At 37.6% G+C, this 24,737-nt stretch overlaps 1 protein-coding gene across 1 annotated transcript; it reads left to right on the plus strand.

The window, feature by feature from the left end:
• Positions 1 to 3,519: 3,519 nt before the first annotated feature.
• LOC128026732 (leucine-rich repeat-containing protein 1) lies at positions 3,520 to 23,419 on the plus strand. Its single transcript, XM_052614000.1, has 10 exons — positions 3,520 to 4,111; positions 14,529 to 14,646; positions 16,127 to 16,205; positions 16,994 to 17,083; positions 19,912 to 19,968; positions 20,063 to 20,126; positions 21,429 to 21,503; positions 21,750 to 21,894; positions 22,145 to 22,263; positions 22,414 to 23,419. The coding sequence occupies exons 1-10, from the start codon at positions 3,953 to 3,955 to the stop codon at positions 22,570 to 22,572; spliced, it is 1,065 nt and encodes a 354-aa protein (XP_052469960.1). The 5' UTR covers positions 3,520 to 3,952; the 3' UTR covers positions 22,573 to 23,419.
• The last annotated feature ends 1,318 nt before the right edge of the window (positions 23,420 to 24,737 follow it).

A 24,737-nucleotide genomic window follows, 5' to 3' on the forward strand; every position in this document is an offset into this window, starting at 1 on the left:
TGTAACGCTACATACGATCGCGTACACCCGTACAATTCGCGCAATGCCGCAATAATTTGGTCTGGATGTCGCCGCTCTGCCCCAGAACGATAACGAAGCTCTTCACGCGCCTCACCCTCTAAATGATCGATTAAAAAGAAGGCTTGGTCAACGGTAGACATATGGCGTGCCCTCATACAAGCACGTGCCTCCTCTATCCATTCATTAACATCAATGCCAGTCCTGCCATTAAATTTTGGGCACTTACGATCCCTCGGGATAAACACAAATCGCTCAGGTGGGCCGGTATCAGGAAATGAGGGACTAACTGCTGGAGGAGTCACAGCAACAGGTGGATCAGCACTAGGAGCTGGCCGCACAGCTGGTGGCCCCTGTCGCAACTGCTCATTATCAGTCCGCAGCTGAGCCACCAACGCCCGGAGCTCCTGCAATTCCTCCTCCATACTAAAGTATTTAACTTTTCTCCCACTTTTTTTTTTTTTTTTTTTTACCTGAAAGGGCCAAAGCCAAAATCGAAGAAAGCGGCTCACCGCCCGATCACTACTGGCCGCGCAGGGTCGCCGTTGTCCTGTTCCTACAAAAGCTCAAAAAAAAAAAAAAAAAAAAACACAACAACACACCCTCCACACAACCAAAGTCAAGGGAACACAAAAAAAACATAAACCCTATATAATTCACATCTCTGTCCTACACCAGTGCAAAGACCCTGCCGACTACGCCACAATGTGGCAGAACGAGGGGAGCTCGTAATTCGTGGGGCACTAGGGCCTAGCTTTTTAGAATAGAATAACTGCAACTTTACAAAAACCGACTACGCCACTCTGACATCAGAGAATGAATGATACCCTTTATCTTAAGACACACAAGTTCGTTGCACTAGTAAGGAACAGACATGCAAATCATACAAAAGGAGTTCTTTATTATTAAAAGCAGACAGGAGTAAACCGGGCGTACCAGGCAAAACTCCTCACGGCATCTGACCATCGAATGGATGTGTTATAGAGGCAGAGGAGTTTTACAATCATTCAAAAGTCAATCACTACAAAATAAACATACAATAAAACCTTACACTCAAAAGCTTTTCAGCCACGGGCTAAAGAACAAGGAACCAAACCACACACTGTAGAGTAAACTTATCACTCACACACAAAATCGGTGCGTCTCACTGCACACAGCACCCAGTGTTCAAAACCACCACCAGCACGCTGAGGAAAAGGAGGATTCCTGACTGAAGCCCCTGGCATCTAGCAGAAAGAGAGTTTACAGTTGCCCACACATACACAAAAAAAGAAAAAGATCACGATTAGAAAAATCACAATGAAGTCAATATAAACAGCAAAAAAACACAAATACTAATAATCCAAAAACACTTCACTGAAAACTATAATTCACACTAACACAATCTCAAAACAAAGAAACAAAAAAACAAAACAAATTACTAATAACATCATCCAACCCACATAACAAACCACTCTTACAAATCAGACTAAATGAAACAGACAAAAACCACAAAACAGTAGGTTAGGACAACGGCGATTCCTCGCATTAAATACGGAAGAAAGGCAGAGAGGAAAAGATCTCAGACACCTTAGAAGGGAAACACAATGGTTAAATGCCCGCCTGAATGCCCAATGGTCTCGACCCAACAAGGAAAAGACTCACCCGCCGATAGAACCATGTCAATCACTTAAAACAAACCACTCTAGATCGCTCGTTGATTTGTTTTGATCCTGTAGCGTCACACGTTGGTTTACATGTGCCTGAAATACACGAAAGACCCATACCCACTCGTCAGAATCCCAACCAGAGAGCTGGTTCCCACAAATAACTGCAATAACAGCTTACCGAAAGAAATCATTTCAGGAGCACGCAAAAGCTGGCATACAGCCGCATTCAAATCACCCGCACGTTGGAAGCAAATGGGAACCCCCGACTCAATCGGAGGTGACGTACATCTCGACATGAATGGAAATGCGCTATTTATAGCCTAATCGGAAATGACGCGTCACCCCAACTAAAAGGAAATTTGTAGGCGGCAAATTCTAATTAAATCATTAGTATCCATACAAACATGGGAGGAGAGCATCTGGTCACACAGACTCAGATCAGGGGAGGATCCGGAACTTGATGCAGCTTGACACCGTCTCAAATGAGTTTTTAAAGGGGACTGAAGCGATCACTAATTAATTAATCAAATAATTTTTAGGGGGGCTGGGCATAAGTTTAGGGGGGGCTGAAGCCCCCCTAAAAAGGGCCTAGCGACGCCCCTGACTTATGTTATGAAAATTGTTAATATAAGCTACGGGCAGAAAATGTGAGATGTACTTAAAAATTTAATAAATCCAGGAATTGTGGATTGAATCATACATGTAGATTGCATGGAAGTGCGGTGGGATCAGATGTTTTGTGGTAGATCATTTGGATGTGGCCACATAATTTCCGCTGATATTGTCTGAATGACAAATCTTTGCCGAGATGTCATTACCGGCTGTGTGTATTGCCTCAGGAAGTGTTGCTAATATGGATTTCAATCACATACGTTCTATTGCTAGGTGGGAAATAATGCCTCAGTTAGATTGAGGAATGGGCAGTATGATGTTAGACACATGGGAAGGTTGTCATTTCAAATATCTAGTTCTTATATAAAAAAAATGTAGACTGAAAAATGTGTAATGTTTTAAAATGGCTGTTCAGTAAAAACAATAATACCAAGTGAGTAAAATGTCTCCTTTTAAATTTTTGCCAATTTGAGCCATCATCTGTCATCTTGGCACAACTCTGTTCATGTTATAACTCTAGAGCAGAGAACGTTCCCAAGGTACCACTATAAAAAATTTTTTTGAAAGAAGTGCTTTCTAAGTTGCATACAAATTAGTAAGCAAATGATTACTGAATTTTGACATTTTACAATGGTGGACGTCGTTGTTTCTGTAGTTAAATAAACAATAAAGCAAGATCGTGGATTAAATGTTTTAATTATTTACTCTTAGCAGTAGCTAAATTGCTGTCCTGTAAGGGTACAAAATTAATTTGTGCCATTTTAATATTTAAGATATCCTATATTGTCAAAATAAAAATGGTTTTGCCCACATTTGTCCCAATGGATGCTTGAGGGTTAATAATAATGATAAACGTATAATAAAAAGTTAATCTATGCTTTGTTGTTTTAAATAATTTCCCAATAACTTTACCAAATGTCAAATATAAAGAAAGAGCAAAAATATAACCTGTTACATTACACAGCTGCAAATCTGATCTTTGGACTATATTCTTAAATCATACTGGGTAACATAGATTATCAAGTTTTGTGATAGACAGAGAGATACGATGGACGATATGAATAATAATAATAATAATAATAATAATAATAATAATAATAATAATAATAATAAAAAAAACACTTGTTGAATTTCACAAACTATTTCAAGGGGACGCAGGTGTGTTAGAGGAAGTGCAGTTTCTGTAGTTCAGTGTGTTATTGTTTGTGTGCAGGGAGGGAGCGAGCGACAGAAAAAAGGGAGGAGCCGCTGGGATTCGTGACGTCAACCTGGAATGAGGGAGTGAATGTTCCGGGTCAGAAACTGGACGGAGGAGGAAATAAACTCCGGGATAAGAAAAACACGAAATAAACGCAACGAAACAGACATGTGACCGCTTACAAAGAAAGATACGGGACATTTATCAGCCTTACAGTAAAGATGTTGCGAGAAAGGTGAAAAAGCGGAAGGAAAAACTCCAGGGATCAAAGCAGAAGTGGAGCGCGACGTTTTTATTCCATGTTTCAGTGCGCGATACATTTGCGTTGGGGATCGATATATTTGTATCCGACACTAGTTGCTTTGGCGCTCTTTCACTGTTCCTAGTATCTCCCGCTTGTGTGTTTTAGTTTGGATTGCTGTGGCAACTTTTCCAGCAGAACGGATTTATCTAGGGCTAGGATCGCCATCCCGTGATGTTTAACTGTATCCCCCTGTGGCGGTGCAACCGTCACATCGAGTCGATCGATAAGCGCCACTGCTCGCTGCTCTTCGTCCCGGATGAGATCTATCGCTGCAGAGCGAGTTTGGAAGAGCTTTTACTGGACGCCAACCAGCTCCGGGATTTGCCCAAGGTAAGAAGAAGCCAGCCTGTACTGGGACCATTGTTGTTTGAAAAGACTCTTTTCAACTTAATGAATGAGAAGCGTCATGGGCCGCGTCTCAAAACCTAATTCTCGCTCTGCTGCTTCAGCATTTGTGCCGAGGCGCGCTTCAAGTCAGCAGCAGTTTGAGGCAGTAAAGTTGAGACTAATAGTCGTTCAGAAGTTTGGGGCATCAAAGGTGCATTGTGGGATATCGTAGGCGAGTTGGAAGTCATTCATTATTTTTAGGTATCATATAGACATACTCCGAGTCAGCAGCAGTTTTGGCCATCAGGTGTTTTACAAAATCAGCAGCAGGTATCATAGGCATACTTCCATTCAGCAGCGTTTCTGGTCAAACTTCATAATACGAGGCTGCATGATAGACATGTTTAGATTTCTTTGCAGTTTCGGTCGTCTTTCAGCTTTGTTAGTAGTAGCCTATAGGCCTAGTCAGAATCTGAATCCTTTTTGTAGACCGAGCTGTACCCATAACACTCCTGTGACACTAAAGTGCTATGTTTTATGAACCTGTGACTCCCTAAAGTGTATTCTAGTTGGGAAACTCACTGGTATTTGAAACACAACCAGTGTCATTGTGCAGATGGTAGAGAGCATTAGAACTCGGCGAAATGTGGTTGAGAAAAACATTGTGACAATGGCAGGTAACAGTTGGCTCTTCCTGGTGTAGTGGTTAAATATTTGGACAGAGAAATGAAAGGTTCAAACCCACATGAAATTATCTATGAACCGTCACCACGAACAAAACGCTTAATTGTGAAATTGTGAACTGCATTAGTATGCGATATGACATGAATGGGCCACATACAACTGCTTCTGCTTCTTTTTTAAATTTTTTTTTTAATTATATTTTGTTTTTTTTACAATCTTCAACTGTAGTACAACTGTAGCCACTTTTGCCTTTTAGCGACCATTCAGAGCACAGACCCATGCATGAAGCAACAGAGAGCACCTTCAGGAGAACGAATGTGTGGAGGAGAAGACTAGCGGAAACTTTTCAGGCTAATGCTGATTTAAAGGCTCCTCCTAACCATGATGCATTACTGACACAGGACAGCTTCCTCTCCCTCTCGCTGCTGTGCATCCATTTAAAAAGCCTTTTCCTTGTGTAACCTTTACCACAGTGATATTGAAGAAGAACTCTGTCAGAACAGTGAGCAGTGGAGGGCTTTTATAACTGTGTCAGCGGGTTTGTGAAGAGCACACGTTTGCTTTGCTCCCAGTGCGTGTACAGCAGTAAATCCTGCACACAGTGCTGATGGACTGACCACCAGCATTGCTTGCAGTGATGTTCTGGCATTTAATGAATTAAATCTTCCAGATCACAGATGCATTCAAGTGCTGTGCCCAGTGACCACAGTGCATCCAGGACCATCCTATCCTACACCCGTCTAAGGATAATCCTATTTTAGTGAATTCCAGGATACTTTAATCAAAAGTGTCTTTGAAATCAGACATCTAGTCAAAAATTTAATGTAAAATGAAGTTTTTCACACAAGAAGCCAAAGAAAAACAAGGTCAACCACTGTGAACCGGGTGAAATTACATTCGTAATTAAACTATTTTTTTTTTATTTTATTTTTTTTTTTTTTATAAAACTTAAATAGATTAAGTGTCAGGCCTGAAGGTGACCAGTTTATTTATTTATTTTATTCCTAAGAAATACATATCAAAATGTATAAATAAAAGATTTCTGTCCTATTAATAGCATTGGTCTCCACATTTTTTGTATAAATCTTTGCTGGGATATAAAAAACGTTGAAGCTGTTTTATTATGAACATGTGGAAACATGAAACGCCAGTAAATTGGCCGTGTATCAGGCTTTCCCCTCAAGGGCTGAGTGCTTGAACCGAGTGCATTCCGGTTTTTAACCACTTATTGTAAGAAGCTATGTCAACTATTAAATTCAGTTATTCATGTCTGAGCATGTTCATCTTTGATTTTTTTTTTTTTTAGTAGCTGAGACATCTATTGTCCAATTAATACATTTAATGGAAACTACTTTTAGTTTTACTTTAGTTGTGCACAGTTCATAACCATTCTGTGTTCATTTCCTTGCTTTCATGGTGTTTACAAAAATAGGAGTTTTTTAATAATGTTCTGGCTGCTCTTTTCTGGGCATATGAAAAATAAAGCTTTCACTCAAGCATGAAGATTTAAGAAACCATAAAAGTTTAATAAAGTAGTCCACACAATGCATGTGCTGTATCCCAAGTCTTCTGTAGGCGCACTATAGTTTTCTGTGAGAAACAGATGGAAATTAAATGTGAACATTTTGACACATTTATCCAGTTCCTTATAAAAGCAGCTTGGGGTGGGCCATATGGGAATTTTTTTTTTGGGGGGGGTGGGGGTGTGATGTGGGGGCAGTATCACATCTTATCACAGTCTTTTTTATATTTTTTTTAGACATTAATTTAGATAAAATGATTTTTTCCTCTCCTTTGTACCATGTGTGCCCAGTGTGACTGTTGGATTATACGCCAAAAGTGTGCGGTTTAGACTGAGCTTGAGAACATGCATCTTAAAGCCTGTTTCTCATCAGTTTGTGTGTGAAATCTCTTATCATAGACGTTTTCTGGAATCTGAGACTACTTGTTTGGCCTAAAATGTGAGGAATGCTGTGAGGAGAGTTAATGGTGATGAAAGATGTGTGTAGGGGAACCAGAGGCTGTTGGTCAGAGACAGAGACCGCTTGGATATGAGGGACCTGATACCAGTCACCGCGCTCTCAGCAAGCACTGCAAAGCATTTTTAATGTTAAAGGGTTCGAGTGTAAGGGTGTGAGATAGGTATTGTCTGCGATAATAATGTCATTGTGTTTGAAGCTGAATTTGTCACTACATACATTTTTTTTTTTTTAAATGGTGCAAATTATTGAAAATTATTAAAATTATTGCTGCTGTATTAAAATCAGTATAAGTTGATGTTGTCAGTTATTTTTATTTGTATTTATTTTTAAGTTATATTGTCAGTTACACAATATTGTCAGATTGGCCTAAAAAACTTTGCTTTCTGCCTACTGTTTTATGAATAACATGAATTCAAACATACTACTCTTTTTCTATTATTAGTATTTTTTTTCACCTACTATATAGTTGGCAAGTAAACTGTTTCGGATGATATTCGACGGCTAACCCTAACATAAGCTTCTACTTTAATGAAATGTTGACCCAAAGTTTCATTTTGAAAATGTTGAGGTCATTTAATAATTTCTAATATAAGAAAATAGATGTCATCATTAAAAATATCTCTGTGATTTTTTTGCAATTTAGATTATTTTGACCTTGTGGATCTGTTGTGTTAACTTTGTGTTTAACTGTATTTGAATCCAGTCAGGCTACAAATATTGACAGAGGGCTTAAAAAGGTTAATGTAAACTTGTATTTGCTGAAGGGTGGAGGACGGGCTGGTTAACAGGAAGAACAGGTTGAGTGGTCCGCCTGTCTGATAACACGCCAGTGTCGTGATGGTTCTTTGCCCTTGTAGATTTCTAGTTTCATCAGACACCTTTTATAAACAATAGCAGCCATCGCAAAGGAAGTATTGAGATGAATGTGGTGTGAACTTCCGAGTCTATTGTGTGCCATACCTGTTGCACTCTGGGAAGTTTCTGTGTGTCTATAGTATTGTCTAGACAACTTTCTCTTCCTGTGCAGCACTAACGTTTTGATTAGAGAGGGAGAAGAGGGATTGGAAACAAGAAGAGCAGCGTTTCTGTTCTTCTCTATTTGATAATGGCCTGTTTGTTATTCTAGCATAGTTTTCATGTTATTTAATTCCATTCATAACTTGGTTAGCCTGGTTCCTGCAGGTGTATGAGGTCAAGTGCAGTTGAATAGTTCAGACTGGGGGTAATAGGACCCAAGGCTATGTGGAAAACATGGACAGAAAGAATCATGGAATCTAGCTGTAAATATAGATTTTACTTGAATGGAATTTGGCAACTTTTTTTAATCAATCAAAAGTAGTGCTGTATACTTAAAAAGACTGCTGTTGAAAGTGAAGTGGGACGTGTGAATGACAGAGACAGTTTTGTCTACTTCACATACTGAAGTAATTCATCTTTACAAAAGATTCAATAAATCAACGTTATCACAGTTTTTGATCATTTTTTTTATTAAATCTTACGTTCAGACAGATTAAAACAAACATCAAATTACAAAAAAATATAAAATACACACACACAAATATAAATAAATCCAGTTGGAGGGTGCATGAGTTAATGTACACAAATGTCACAGGGCTTGCAAACTTAAAACATCCTTGGTAGCTCTTCAGGGAGGTACTCAGACAGACCGGAAAATTAATATAACTAGACCAATATAGAAAATCTGATAGCACTTTTAAATGTCAATCAAAATATGTTTTATACACAAATGTCAACAAAAATGAAGGAAGGAATTTCTTTCACTATTTACAGGGTATGTAAAGAATGTAAAAAATGTTTTAGGCAATTTATGACCCATTTTAAGAGCTGCACATAGTGGTGGGCGATATAGCCTCAAAATGATATCACGATATTTCAAAAATATTAGTGATAACAATATTTATGATATATATATATATATATATATATATATATATATATATATATATATATATATATATATATATATATATATATATATATATATATATATATATATATATATATATATATATATATATATATATATATATATAATATATATATATAATATATATAATATATATATATATATATATATATATATATATATAATATAAACAACGTTTAATTGGTGATTGCAGCTGGCAGTCAGCAGCATTTATTAGTGCAAACACAATGAAGGGTATTTTCCAGTGAGCTACTGTCATCGATGACACACACTACTAATCTGAAGTGTGAATCTAGTGTCATAAGATGACAGCAGCAGCTGTGTGTTTGACTTGAAGGAGACCGATCGCTCTAAGGGCCCTAGCTGGGGTTTGTGGGGCTCCGAAATTGTGTATATAGCACAAATATACAAATTAAACCAAAGTTAAAGATTTTTCACGTTTGTAGGTGTCCAGGTACAGAAACTGAATAATCAAATGTAAATATCATTACATAGTCTTTACTGTATAAATTAAATATAGATTGTTAAAATTACACACACACACACAAAAATGATTTTTCAGTTTTGTTCACTTTACCTGAACAATTCATGTTGAATTAATGCCATTTTGGCTATTTTTCATTTGAACATGATTGTGTCATGTTAATCTGACTTAAAACTGTCACTCGTTGGTTTAACAAAGTTTTCATTTTGAAAGAACATGTTTCAATCAAGTACCTCAAAATAAGTTTTACACTTCCCACCATGCTTTGCACAGGACTGGATAAGGGGAGAGAAATGTTGAAATAAAGTGTTATTTTATGCAGTTTTTAGTAAAATGTGATAAGGATATTTTTTCTTGTCTAATGCTCTATTATGTGGGCATTTTATAAGACTTTATATTGGTGTATTTTGTGCGAGTTACCATTGTGGTGAAGTGTGGAGCTTGTGGTTGGGTTGAGGACCTGGTTAAAAGAAAGTCTAAAATACTTAATTAAAAAAAAGAAGCTTTAATGAGAGTGCTAGTGCATGATGTACACATAGTAACATCCTTAAGCTGCAAACAACTAACATCATGTGTAAAGAAAAGTTATATCTTACTTGCTAATGTTTTTATAACACTTTGGCTAAACTTGCATGGACAGTGGTTCTACATGATGTAAACATATTATCTCTACTCATGATATTTCATGTAGGATGAACTAAAACAAACTGAGTAAACTCAACTAAAAGTAGACATGTCCTTATAACTTGATTTATTCATGTCCAAATAACATTGTACAAACATGTGGAACCACTGTCCATGAAAGAATCATGCTCAGCCAAAGAGTCATTTTTTGAGTGTACAAAGTAATTCAGTAAAGAGCAGTGAGTGGTTTTCTCCCATTTCATTTCTTGGATTATCATTAAGGACACTGACAGCAGCTAGTAAATTAGGAGCGGACACTTTAAGAGTAACACTCCATTTCTTTCCCTAATGTTTACTTGCACTTAAGACATAAATGACCATTTTTTCGAGGATACTTTCAAGGTGACAATTTTTTATGTATTTGTCTTTTCAAGAGCAAAAAGAGACAAAACTCAGTTTGGTGTTTAAGAGTTGTAGACGCGGCCTTCTGCATGCACATGGTACGCACCGAACAACCGTGCGGCTGCTTTCATGTCTTTTTGTGCTTGTATGTTTAAGGCACGGGAGGAAAACGATGAAGAGCTCACTATTTGCACAGCTCTCCATTTGCTCAAAACTCTGTTGAGTTTTTCTGCTTCTGTTTGAATGCTTTAAACCGTTTTGAATGTTTAAATTGGCAAGGCTTAAAACACTTGCAATTGATAAGCTTTCATGACGTCTTTTTACGCTGGCGTCAGGAAGTCGGATGAAACCACCATCCCCGACCCCTCTCTCCATGAGTGTGTGCTCGAATATGCTCTAGAAGATACTTTGATGTCATCAACCCTCTAAGGACACCTTGGACAGATAGGTCTCATGTCAGATACCTGATCCGCAGAAAATGCCTGGATCGGAACCGATACAGATCCCGAGTATCGGATCGATGCATCCCTACAAGCTATGCAATATCGCGTTCATTATTCAAGATGAATCGCCTTCGATAATAAACGCGATATTGTGTAGCTTGTCGGTGATCTACGGCTCTGTCTATTCAATGGTGCTCCATTTGAAAGCAAGTGATGGCGATTTAGCGGTAATCACAGAATCGGATTTAATGACTGTGCGCATAATCATATCGTTAGATATATCGCCCAGCCCTAATTTTCACAGGAAAATACAATAAACAATATCGTTTACATGTACCGTGTCAATTCTCTCTCTCTCTCTCTCTCTCTCTCTATGCATGTGTTTGAAACAAAGCAACGGCAAGTCATGCGCCTTCACACTAGAGTTTACGGTACGTCAAACACAGGTACATTGCACATTTGTTCAGATGAACTGAAGAACTGCGCAGATCATCTGACGGAGAGTGGAACTCTGAAGCACTCAGAACAGAGTGTTCAGCGAGTGATAATATATACTTGCTAAACTTAGCCTCCAAATCTCACACTGGAGAGTAAAATCTGAGAATTTATTAGCCATTGACTAATATTAGACGTCATTTAGTCTCCCAGAGTGAAGATTTAGTCGCATATGCGAGTGATTTACTCTCATTGAAGCGCTTGCTTCTACACACCTGTTGGGTTTGTTTTGTTGTTGTGAGTGCTAGGGAACATATTTTCACCATACGTCATCGGGTCACTATATCACTGATATCGTGATATGACACTTTTTCTAATCATGTAAAATGTATTATCCTGGACTGTATGATCTACCACACCCCTGGCTGCACTGTAAAATGAACTCTGTATGAGTGATGTTGGACAATTTCTATGATAACATACAGTATTGAGACATAAAATTACATGATTTACATTTCAGATACAGGTTTTCACAAAAACAAAAATCTTATACAACAGCATTTCAGCCCTAAAACCATTTTTATGAAAAGGGATAAATCAAGCATATAAATTATGATGTCAGTTTAAACAGTATAAAGATTGATGTCTTAATTTAGATTTTTAGAAGACAAATTAACTTCTTTCTCATTTACAACTCCATGTGTTTGCTGCTTAAATACATGAGTTGTTATTTGAACAGCAAAAAAGGCTTGTTGGAAGTGCAAATCCATTCTCTACTGTGAGGTGGCACTTTAGGAGCGCTGAAATATTGTGGTTTGCCCGGTAACGGCTGTACACATAGCAGCTCTGCTCTCATAAATGCTGCTTTATCAGGAATTATTGGTCAAATGAAATAAAAATGCCAAGGACTGTATGAGGACAGTCGGTTCCCTTCAGATACAGTCAAATGAAGACATCTGCACTGCGTTTTCACTTGAAACATGCAGCTCTCATATTTATTCAATGACATCATTGCTTTTTGAAGTTTAATCCAGCCTTATGGCGGCTCTTGTCTTTCTGTCCGCAACTGTAAGACCTCTTGAAATTATAATTAAGACATTTATTATACCATTTAACATATTTAAAACTTTTTATGGCCTTAAGTTTGATACTACCTAGTTTTGAAGGAACCGCAGGAGTGGTGATGCATTTTGGTAGCCTGACTGAAAAACACAATAGCCCCGGGACATCAAGCTAGCGATTTTGCATGCGTCAGATGACCGTTGTATTATTGTCTTTCTGATTCTCTGGTTATGTTTGATTATTTCCATACAAAAACTCCAAATCAGTGAACTCATAAGGCATTATGTGAAGACTGGCTGACCAATCATTGAGAGGAACACTGTGTCTCTGCTGCTCATGCAGATTACCTTTATTATCGTAATAAGCGTGCATTGCATACTGCTCCATTCAGTTTTGCTGTTTGGCATGAATAGCCATTCCTGTGTGTTCACGTCCTCTCTAGAGACCTAAAGCCAGCAGGTACAGTGATGGAGTCAACTGGTCTCTGATGAATTAAACTGTAAGGCAATGATAAACATTGTAGTGTAACCAGTCTGTAGACACAATCCACACTTTTTCGGTTCCTCACACAAAGCAGTTGTATAACTTTGGTTCGGCAGTGTAAATCATCATCCATTTTAGTTTTATAGAAAAGAGCAGCTTGAACATTCTCCTATTGTATTTCCTGAGGAAATACAAGAAAATTATACATATCAGGATTGGAATGACATGAGGGAGATTTTTAATTGATAAATCCATGACACTTTTTTTTCTTCTCAAAATGCAGTATATCCTTTGAAAAGCTATTTTTCATATCGAAACTGATGAAAACGCACAACAAAGCTGATCCACATATGAACTTGGTCAATACTTATCTTATATACAGCCACTGGACTAAAAATCAGTCATCGCTTCCAAAATGAATTCATCGGGTCATCTTGTTAATGCTATAAATTAATTACGATAAAATAAAATGTTATCATGAACAAGAACTTGAACAACATCACATTAGAACACAGAAATTCCAGAATGACATTTTACTTACATTCAACTTCCAAAAGTGCATTCGTCTGTACCAAGTTACATTCATTTAGTTGACTAGAGCTATGTGCTGTCCAAAAACATAAATGGCATTAATAAAAACACTAACACTAAGCTACGCAATATCGTATTCATAAATGAATGTTATTCATCTAATGAACATTATAAGACAGCTTGTCAGTGATCTACGGCTCTGTGTATTAAATGCATCTGAATAATTTCCATCTGAAAGAACGTGATGGAGATTTACCGGTACTATTAATCACAGAACTGGCTTTTCCTGATTAATCGTGTGCATGACAATCACATGAGATTTATAATGCAGTCCTTGTTTGTTGTTCACAAAGTACAAAGTAAATGAGGACAACTAGGATGACGGGTGTATTCAAAGCGCCGCCATTACTGTCTAGGGTGCATGGAATGGTGTGCTGTGATTGGTTGAGCGGATATATCGCATTCTGCAAAAAAGGGAGACTGGCGTTTCTCGCGGTTTGGAGAAAAAGGGAGAAAACATGACCTAATTTCACAAAAGGCTTGAATGAATCACCATGCGCTCACTTTCAAAATGAAGATGGCTTTAAAATGCATTGGGTCTGCACTATAAGAGAGCTGTATGGTGTATTGTGCAACAATCACATAATTGTAATAACAAAAATACTGTTCATGATCATTGTTTTAGGTGAGATTAATATATATTTTTGAAAAAATGGTGCCCCTCTACCCCTCATAACAAATAAAAAAATACTACACTATAATTAATTCTACATGAGAAAATGAAGGCTTTAAAAAGATCAGTATCTGTGATCGGATCGGCAGATACTGCTATCTGTGATGAGTGATGAGCCTCAAAAATACTGATCGGAGCACCCCTGTATTGTACTATAATAAACACAAAGAATATTGGATGATATATTTATATCAGCATTTTTTACTACCTAATATTGGTATCAGCCCCCCCCCCCCCCCGCCCAAAAAAAAAAAAAAACCATAACGGTGAGGCTCTAACAATCACAGCTGAAGAGATGTTTGTTTGTTTTGGGCTCTGCTGTCTCTCTGACTGTGCTGTTTTATGGGGTGCTTCAAATGCACCTTTTTCCTCTCGTCAGTCATGGTACTCAAAATCAGTACTGTGAATCAGTACAGCCTCAGAATTACCCATAATCCTCCGTAACACTATGTTTGGAATTGGCATATTAGTGTACTTTCGTTACGTTTTCAGCAGTATTTACTGTGCTTTTTTGTATGTAAGGAATAACTGCATTGGCAAAATATGTATTATACATATACTTATTCAAACTGCAGTAGCAATTAATTGGTGTTTCTTACTCTCTTTCAGCCATTTTTCAATTTGACTAAGCTGAGAATACTTGGCCTAAGTGACAATGAGATCCAGCGGCTGCCGGGAGATATTGCTAACTTCAACCAGCTCGTAGAGCTAGACATCTCTCGAAATGGTAAGAAGCCCTTTGGTTTATCAGACCACTGTTTAATTACTTTACTTGTCTGTGAGAGACTTTGGCCTCCCGTGTCTTGTTCTTCCCACACGCTTATTCCAGAAGCTGGGTTTCTGTGCTCCACAATTACATACAACATTTCAGCATCCTTCACAGTTATCCCCAGCCTGGATCGCAGAATCTCCACGCACACATTTCAGTTATTGTTTCAGCTATTTTTACTGTTTTTAATTAAGTGGCATTTTTAAAAGTAGATTTCATGGTTTGTGTGGCATGTATCTTTCTTAAAGTGATATTAAAAAAAAAAAAAAAATATGTCCCCATTTAATCTCCTGCATCTCTTTCTACATTTTTTGGACTTTATTTCTTCTTCTATACAGTATAGAAGATATTTTGCATAAATTGTGCCATATATTTAAAGTGGGTTGAATGTTGTTTGGACTCTGATATAGAAGAAAGAAATGCATTCTGGTTTGTAGTCGTGAGCATGTATAGCCTACTGTAAATGACTTTTCAGTTTTCATTTCATGGTTTATGCTCTTTTTGTGTTTACACACTGTCTTGCCATGGTTCCTCCCTTATAAATGGACATCATATTAAAGTTGAACTCTGATCTCTCTTAGTTAAAGCACCATTTTTATGGCAAGCACATAAATGATTGAAATACTGGCTTTGTTCCAAACCCCTTTATGCTACCTTGCTTTCTACATAGCTTGGTATCTTGTATAGAAGCATCTGAAATGGAACCTGTAAAGGATTTACAGCAACAAATGCTTCATATTCTACAAGTATAAATGTAATTAAATTTCTTCGTATGGCACTTGATTTTGAACATTAACTTAATAAAGACAAACGTACTGGGAGCTACGATGTTGTTAATCAGTGATGCATGCTTTTGTTGAAACCATCAGCCAGCTTTACTTCAACTGAATTTTAAATTAATCATGTTTAACAGTGGAATTCCTGGTTGAAAAACGGAATTATCCGGAAATGTTCAGCAATCAGAGAATCACGATAAGGAAATTGCTGCAGAAGAACACTTAAGTGGCCCGGGCGCTCCAGTGATGCAGTGCAAATTTCCCTCTACTCTCAGAATACTCTGTAATATCACTATTATATATGGTAGACATCTTTAAATCGCAGTTCCTATGGGAAAAATCCATCCGGAACCATGACCTCTATAGCACTCCTTCCTTGAAGAATACTCAACTCACAGCTGATTCCAGTAAAGGGTTGCATTAACATTACACTGACAACGCAGCGCTCTTCTAGTATAAAAATGCATAGCACTTTTAGACTTTTAATGCCATCTTGCATGTTTCTGTAATGGACGCATGCTATGCTAGCTTAAAATGTGGTCAAAGGAAAGCATCTTAATATAGGCATATGTTTGAACCCATCATTTCGACAAGAGCAAGGGTTTTATTGTTGTACGTGGATTAAATCTGTTTCTTCTGTTTTTTTTTTCTCTCTCTCACAGACATTATGGAACTCCCTGAGAGCATTTCATATTGTAAAACCCTCCAAGTAGCAGATTTTAGTGGAAATCCTTTGACAAGGTAATTGTGCATTTCAGCTTTTGTGTGATGTTCTGATCCTGTATAATTGCTGACACGTTTTATAATGAAGAAATGCTGAAAACCAGTCAAATATTTACTAAAGTACTGCTGTTTTCAGATTATCTAAATTAACTACAGTTTTGTTCAGCTTTGCTGCTGTTGCCCTAATTATAATGTTTTGTGAGATAAATATTTATAGTTTGTAGTATAATTAAAAATATATCACACTTAAATTTGCTTCTGTAGTTATCCTCATTTTTGTTATTAGTTTGTAGTGAAGTTAAGTACTTTTTTTAATCAAAGAGAAGCATATGTACTTTATCTATTTGAAATTCTGAGTAGACTACACTGGCATGTCTTAATTGCATGTCTATTACAGCACAGATACGTTGACAGCATCTCTGCGGTTTATTGACGATATCCTAATAGCTGTGTTGTGCTTGACAGGTCATGCGTTATGCATTAGCACTGGATCCACTTTGGCCCACTTTGCCAATTTGTTCCCCCATTTTGCTGCATGTTAAGCAGTGCTTGAGTGCTTCTGTATTCTCTGGTTGTTTTGTATCGCACAACCATATGGTGTAGCTTTAGTTTACTGGCACAACTATCTTGTTAGCAATGATTTGTTTGGTTCAATAGTGAGTGATCATGTTTTGCTGGCATGACCATGTTCATGATTCACTCCTCCATCTGTTCGTTCACCTGTCCGCCAGAGCACTTTCGCAGTAATTCTCTTGTCTTTCCCTGTGCCAACTGTGAGTTATATGTTTGTTTTTGTTTTGTTTCAGGTTGCCAGAAAGCTTTACAGAATTACGCAATTTAACATGCCTTTCCATCAATGACATTGCTTTACAAGTACTTCCAGAAAACATTGGAAAGTAAGTGTTTTTTCTCCTCTTGTTTTCCCAGTTAGTTTTTGTATGTAGACCAGATAGTCTGCTTTTTGTTTGCAGTATTTAGAGGGATACGTTGTCTTGTGATATCAGCAGGGTTTGATCTATGACGAGATTCTCAGATGATCTTGTGATCAGTAGATTACAGTTGGAAACTGGGCTGACTTGATTCCCTTTATCCACCCTAGCTGTGAAGTCTGTCTTCTCTGTGTTGCTGTTGTAGGACACTCATGAGCAGCTGAGATGGCTGCAGTAATCGACTAATTATCCCATGACTTGATACGATATCAGAACAACTAAAACCAGTAGTCTAATTTCAGACGATTGATTTCACATTTTCAGATTTTGGTAATAGCATTTATCCTCAGGGAGATTTTTGACTCACAGTCAGAGGTTTCTGGTGAGTACTCCATGACGCAGTTTGTCTCCAGAATGACAGTGTTTCCTAAAAACAGTCCAGCGTTCATGTGAGTGGCTCGGCCTGTTATTCCAGTGGATGTTCATATCACCTCTCACCATTGTCTCTGCAGTAACTTGGACTTCTTTCAGATTGAAATCTGGGAAACGTCTGGGTACCTTTTTTGTTTTCTTTTCCACAGCTTTCTTCATTTCCTGTGTAATTTCCTCTTCCGTGCCTGTCGGCCCTCTATCTCACAGCTCTATGGCAGTCTTTTGCAATCTGAACCTTTAGAAAGTTCCTAGAAAAATAATGTAAATTCATGACATGGCAAGGCTAGTCTGTTCATGACCAGTGAGAAGTTAATCGACTGGGAGACTAACTACTGTTAAACATCTTGACAGTATTTAAGTGTTGTTTGTCTCGAACCTTTACTAGTCTGATGTTCATCTTTCACTGTTGCTGGTGTGATGAAATGATTTCTGTATGTCGATTATGGTTGTTTTAATCACACACTAAATGTTAATAAAAATGCAAAAATGTCTCCACATTTCTGCTCCAGTATTCAGTATTTTTGTAATATTTGTTTTTGTGATTTGACACATTATCAAATATGTGATCAATATTATAATTACTATTAAAGAAGTAAGATATTACAGTTTACTTAAAGGAAATTAAGGATATTTTTCTTTCTTTCTTTGCATTGCCATTATTTTCATTATACTAAAAATAAAAATGCAATGGCACTTTTTTTTCATGGTAGTATTTGTTGTACTGCCTGTAAAAGAAAGTAAAATATATGAGGGCATTAAGAGAATTGTGGATGAATTTGTACTTGCCTTACCTTAAACACAAGCATAATGCCTGAAAGAGGAAATGTCGCTGGTTTATCTGGCTCAGTGAGGCAGAGATGTTTTCTCAATGAGCAGATATTAGTATAGAGCTCAATTCCAGAGGGTTCTTGTGATCTTTTAGCTGACATCTCTCCTCATTGCATCCTCTCAGTCAGCATACTATAGTCAGCTCAGTCACACATATGCACATTTGGTTGATCATTTTTTCGATTAGCAAATGAAAACATTAATGTGCAGTAATGAGACACTACGAGTGATTGCAGACAGTTATTACTGCAGAATTCAAAGACTGAAATACTCCATTCGCTGCTGCCTTGAAAACTAATCCTCTTTTTTTTTCTCTCCGTTTTCATTTCAGGAGACAAACCTGATTAATGTTTGTGTGACTTTAGCTGTCTGTATAGCCTTGAGCTCCAGACATTTGAAAGCGTGTTGAACTCTTGTCCGTTCTCCGGGTTGATTAAATGTTCGTGGAGTTATAGTGACAAATTGCAGCATTTCCTGTTTTCTAAGTCAAGTCGTCCCTGTGACTGACTGTAGAGGTCAAATCACATTTCTTCTTTCATCTTACTTTTTCCATTTTTGTTTTGAAACCCTTTAACCTTGAAAGCTGTTTGTGTAGAAACGTGAGTGGTTTTGTCTCTGAATTACTGGCTTGTGTTCAGTTTGAACAGGGAAGTCCTCTTGCCCTCTGCTTGACTGTTACTTTACTTGGTTTAGTTATTGTTTTTAAAACCAAATCAGGTTTTAAATAGCAGGAAGCCCTGAAATAAATAAACTGAGATGTCACTGCCCCACTTGTGAGGCTCTGAGCAGTGAGCATGCGCTGGAAGATTGTGATTCCTATCTCAGGATGTGTGTTGAGTGTACTTCCCTTCTCTCTGTCAGCGGATAGATGAACTTTATCTCTGTGCATATTATTTTTTTGCCCGAAAACGAGTAGACATTTCTGGTGGAGTTTGCATTGGTTACTTAGAACTTTTGAATAGTAATGTGTCTTGGTTTACACAAAAATATGAAGTAGTACAATTGTTTTCAACATTAATAATAGTCAGGAATGTTTCTTAAGCAGCAAATAAGTATACTAGAATGATTTCTGAAGGATCATGATAGTGAAGACTAGAGTTATTATCCTGAAAATTCAGCTTTGATCACAGGAATAAATTACATTTTTTAAAATATATTTACATTTAAAAGTTATTTTACTTTGTAAAAATATTTCCAAATATTACTCTTCTTACTGTATTTGTGATCAAATAAATACAGCCTTGGTGAGCAGAAGACTTCTTTTAACTTATTTCAAATTCTGACTGTATATGTGCTTATGGTTGAGGCATGATATCATTTAATGATCTTTATGTGGACATGGAGTAAGCTTTGTGTGGTGAATGTTACTCAAATAAAATAAGAAGTACCATCTCTCTTAATGACATGTATGGTGGCCCTGAAATGCAAATTAAATTCAGAAAATACAAAATGATCTACTGCTCAAAATGTGTAATGGTTTAAATATAACATTATACAGTACTTAAGATTGTGCAATGTTTCTATCTTTCATCTAGCCTCTGTCACTTGGTATCACTGGAACTCCGAGAGAACTTGCTGACATTTTTACCAGAGTAAGTGTACGCCTCCTGACGCTGTGTGTGTGTGTGTGTGTGTGTGTGTAAGGCAAAAGAAAACTCATATGTATTCCATTTATGTTTCTCTCAGGTCTCTGTCTCAGCTTCAGAAACTTGAAGAACTGGATGTTGGAAGCAATGAACTGTATAATTTGGTAAGTGTTGAGAAGATTTTCATGACTAGCTATAAATGGACTAATAACAATAATAATGACTTTGACTGCACAAGGTTTTGTATAAGTCAGCTGTCACGCCGTCTCTGAAACTTTATCAGATTATTGGGCTGAATATGAAGAAGGCATCATGTTTCATCCCAAATTCAAGATGGTTATTTTGCATAAAGACATTGGGTCTCATGAAATATGTACGTAAATTTAGAGTAGGGATGCCACAATGTTAGTTTTGACTACAGTACAGACCAAAAGTTTGGACACACCTTCTCATTCAAAGAGTTTTCTTTATTTTCATGACTATGGCAATTGTAGATTCACACTGAAGGCATCAAAACTATGAATTGACACATGTGGAATTATATACATAACAAAAAAGTGTGAAACAACTGAAAATATGTCATATTGTAGGTTCTTCAAAGTAGTCACCTTTAGCTTTGATTACTGCTTTGCACACTCTTGGCTTTCTCTTGATGAGCTTCAAGAGGTAGTCACCTGAAATGGTCTTCAACAGTCTTGAAGGAGTTCCCCGAGAGATGCTTAGCACTTGTTGGCCCTTTTGCCTTTAGTCTGCGGTCCAGCTCACCCCTAAACCATCTGGATTGGGTTCAGGTCCGGTGACTGTGGAGACCAGGTCATCTGGCGCAGCACCCCATCACTCTCCTTCTTGGTCAAATAGCCCTTGATGCCTTCAGTGTGACTCTACAATTTTCATAGTCATGAAAATAAAGAAAACTCTTTGAATGAGAAGGTGTGTCCAAACTTTTGGTCTATACTATATGTGGTAATTGCATAATAAAACAATCACAATTTCTAAGATTATAGATTCATTATTATAGATTTACCTTTTATGCAACAAAAACTCCCTACAAACAAATAGCAACTTTTATATTAATGGTTTTATTGCATCATTCATTAGGACATGCAGTTAAATACTACTGGGGCTCAGAATAATAGTCATCTCTATTAAAAAGGAAAATGGATTACGGACAGTTTTTATTATATGAAATTCCTTCACACAATTTCAGAAGGATACTTTATATGTTACTTTATGTTACATGTTTTCGGTCAGTCTCTTGAGATTCAAACAGTGGTCATGGACTGTTTGTCCAAGACTACAACCCTTGTTTCCATGAATGTTTGACAGAGGCTGGACTTAATACAGGCTACTTCGGAATGCCATTTCACACATTTTTTGCATTGGCCTGCATTCTTGTGCATGTCGGTAACAGTGACCTGCTGTTCTCACTGCTCCATCTGAACTCTGTCAAACTTGTTTTCTTGCAGCCTGAGACAATAGGCTGTCTTGTCAGTCTGAAAGACCTGTGGCTGGACGGAAACCAGCTGTCTGAACTACCACCGGTAAAGTATTTCTCACATATCCTGTTGATTTCATTTTCAAAAACTGTCAGTCTATCGGACTGTCGGATCGGTAACCACACTTGTTCTCCTGCATAGATTTTGTAAACATGTTTGACTGCATCAGACATGTATTATGCTCCTTTACATTATTTTACACTTGATTTGAACTCGATATTTATTATTGTTCTTTATTAATCAAGCACGAGCTACTCGTCTTCCTATATATGTACACTTTCTCTGCTTCAGGAGCTGGGGAGTATGAGAAGCCTTACCTGTCTGGATGTATCTGAGAACAAGATAGAGCACCTCCCAGAGGAGATGGGGAACCTCCTCTCCCTCACTGACTTCCTGGTGTCCCAGAACCTCATAGACATGCTGCCGGAGAGCTTAGGTCAGTGTTCAGGACCCAACTACAAACTGCATTGCCTGTGTGTCTGTTTATGTGTGCTTCTGTTTGGTTGTTGTCCTTGGAGATGGATGGAGTTAGTTTTTTCTTTTAAATAAAGCAGAGCTTATATTAATTGAACTGTTGTACTTGTGGTTAACCTACTGATCCACTGTTGTTGTTAAAAGCGCACAATAGTGAGCTGTGAGTTTTAGTTTTATGCAGTAATTATTCTGTAATGTATGCTTTCCCTTAGGAAAATTAAGACGGCTTTCAATATTGAAAGCAGATCAAAACAGATTAGTCCATCTGCCGGAGAGCATAGGCAACTGTGAAAGCCTGACAGAACTAGTGCTGACAGAAAACCAATTGGTGGTAAGTTACAGCACCTGATCCATAATGATCAGGTCCATAAAACCCTTAAAAAAACCTTGGCTTGCTCATTAGAGTTGTCATGTAGTCTTATCATTGGTCATATGCATTTTATAAGATAAATCTCTCCTTTTGTTTTGTTTTTCTCTCCAGAGTTTGCCAAGAAGTATTGGAAAACTAAAGAAACTGTCCAACTTCAACTGTGATCGGAATCGTCTAATGTCTTTACCAAAAGAGGTATGCCATCCTAGTCATTGGGCCTTCCTTATTCACGAAACACAGGCAGAACATTTCATAAGGCGGCAGGCTTAGGTGACATAACTGTAACATAGTTATTTCCAATAGTTTTTTCCCCCATAAACTACACAAATGTAAATTTGTATCTGCTCTTCGTGTTACTGTGCTAGTGTTAAAACGTACAACCTGTATATTTTGTTCCAACCAAAGTCACTTAAATACACATCGAATTGTAGTTCTTAGTTTAAATAATCATTTAAAACATCTTACTTACACTTCACACTCCATGGGTGGCAGTGTGTGTTTACTGTACATATGCAGTTAATACAGTGGTGCCTACGGCAAATTCTCAGTAACTGTTCTGATACATTTGGAACTAGTTTTTCTTGCTTTTGCTAGTTTACCCTTTCACTATATATTTAGAGTATGTAGAGACGAGTTGAGCAACACTCTCCCAGAGTTACTGAAGGTCAAAGTGAAGTGATGTGTTGCTAAGTGTGGTGACCCATACTCAGAATTTATGCTCTGCATTTAACCCATCCTAGTGCACACTAGTGTTGGGCCGATAGACGATGCCATCGTAATGCCCCCCCTGGCCCTGCCCCTTTTTGAATGCACAATAATTTTTTAGTTTCACTATCACTCAAGATTCGTGATCGCACTGTTATGATTTATGATATTTTGATCTTGAAATCATGTGCAGTTTGAACAGCCTTAATCATGCTGCTCTTAGAATTTACAGTCCTTTGTCTTTAAGATTAAAATTCTCCATGATAACAGCGCTTTTCTAAAATATGATGTTCACATTCAGAGTGTTTAAATAGTAAGACTTTGCCTCCTTTGTTAAAACTCTCTCAAAACCTCTTGTTTTGCCTCTTGCTTGAAGCAATAGCTCAAACTTGCATTGGCTTAAGTACATAAACCGAAAGCACTCATGACAGACATGCTCACACAAGAGGTGATGTGTGAGCGCGTCTGTCATGAGTGCTTTAGTTTACATGCTGACTCATGCGATATTAGCCCTGCTGCTGCTGTAATTATTCTAATCAAAGATAATCCTTACACTTCCTAACCAGCAAATCCAGTTCCAGTGCCGGATTCAGTTCAGTGAAACTGCACTGTAGGTCAGTCAGTGTTATTAACATACTGACCTTAGGCAACCTGCCATCACCCGTCACATGACTTTGCCTTGCCTACCCAATACCCATACATCCTGTAGTGCTGTGTTTTTGTGGCATGACTACAGTACTCGGGATGGGGTCGCCCATGGCACACACACCCAGACAAACACAGCCCGTTGTGTTACTGTAACTGTGTAACGGTCCTCAGGTTTTTTATGTTCTTGAGAAACCCTCATCTCTTATTCTTGGAAGTTTTTTTTTTCTCCTCTTCCATGGGTTTGTATGAATGAGGAAGCTTGTTCTTTAAAACCATTTGCTCAGCTGTGACCTCTCTGACCTCATTCAGTGGACACAACACAAGAAAATGCCACAAAATGTAATTTTCTCATATTCTTTTATTTCAAGCTATGTCAGAGTGTAGGGTAATGACAAACTGAGCAAAATAATTGTGTTTATGTGTTCTAATCATGATTATAAATCAGTGTTGTTCTAAATTTCTAGACACAGAGTTTTTGTACATGTATTTATTTTGCAGTCACAAACAACATGTTTGGATTTATCATAGTTCGTCACCTGAGAAGGTTTTACACAGATTTAGTTGCAGGAAATAGCACACTGGCCTTGTGTAGGAGAAAAAAACTGGCTGTAATTCACTTTCATTGACATCTGGCAACCCTGAGCGTGAAACCTCAATCAATCAATCAATCAATCATTCAATCATTTATTTATATAGCGCTTTAAACAAAATACATTGCGTCAAAGCACTGAACAACATTCATTTGGAAAACAGTGTCTCAATAATGCAAAATGATAGTTAAAGGCAGTTCATCATTGAATTTAGTGATGTCATCTCTGTTCAGTTTAAATAGTGTCTGTGCATTTATTCGCAATCAAGTCAATGATATTGCTGTAGATGAAGTGACCCCAACTAAGCAAGCCAGAGGGGACAGCGGCAAGGAACCAAAACTCCATCGGTGACAGAATGGAGAAAAAAACCTTGGGAGAAACCAGGCTTCAGTTGGGGGGTCAGTTCTCCTCTGACCAGATGAAACCAGGAGTTCAATTCCAGGCTGCAGCAAAGTCAGATTGTGCAGAAGAATCATCTGTTTCCTGTGGTCT

The sequence above is a fragment of the Carassius gibelio genome, chromosome A13, assembly GCF_023724105.1.
Source record: "Carassius gibelio isolate Cgi1373 ecotype wild population from Czech Republic chromosome A13, carGib1.2-hapl.c, whole genome shotgun sequence".
Taxonomy (NCBI): Eukaryota; Metazoa; Chordata; class Actinopteri; order Cypriniformes; family Cyprinidae; genus Carassius; species Carassius gibelio.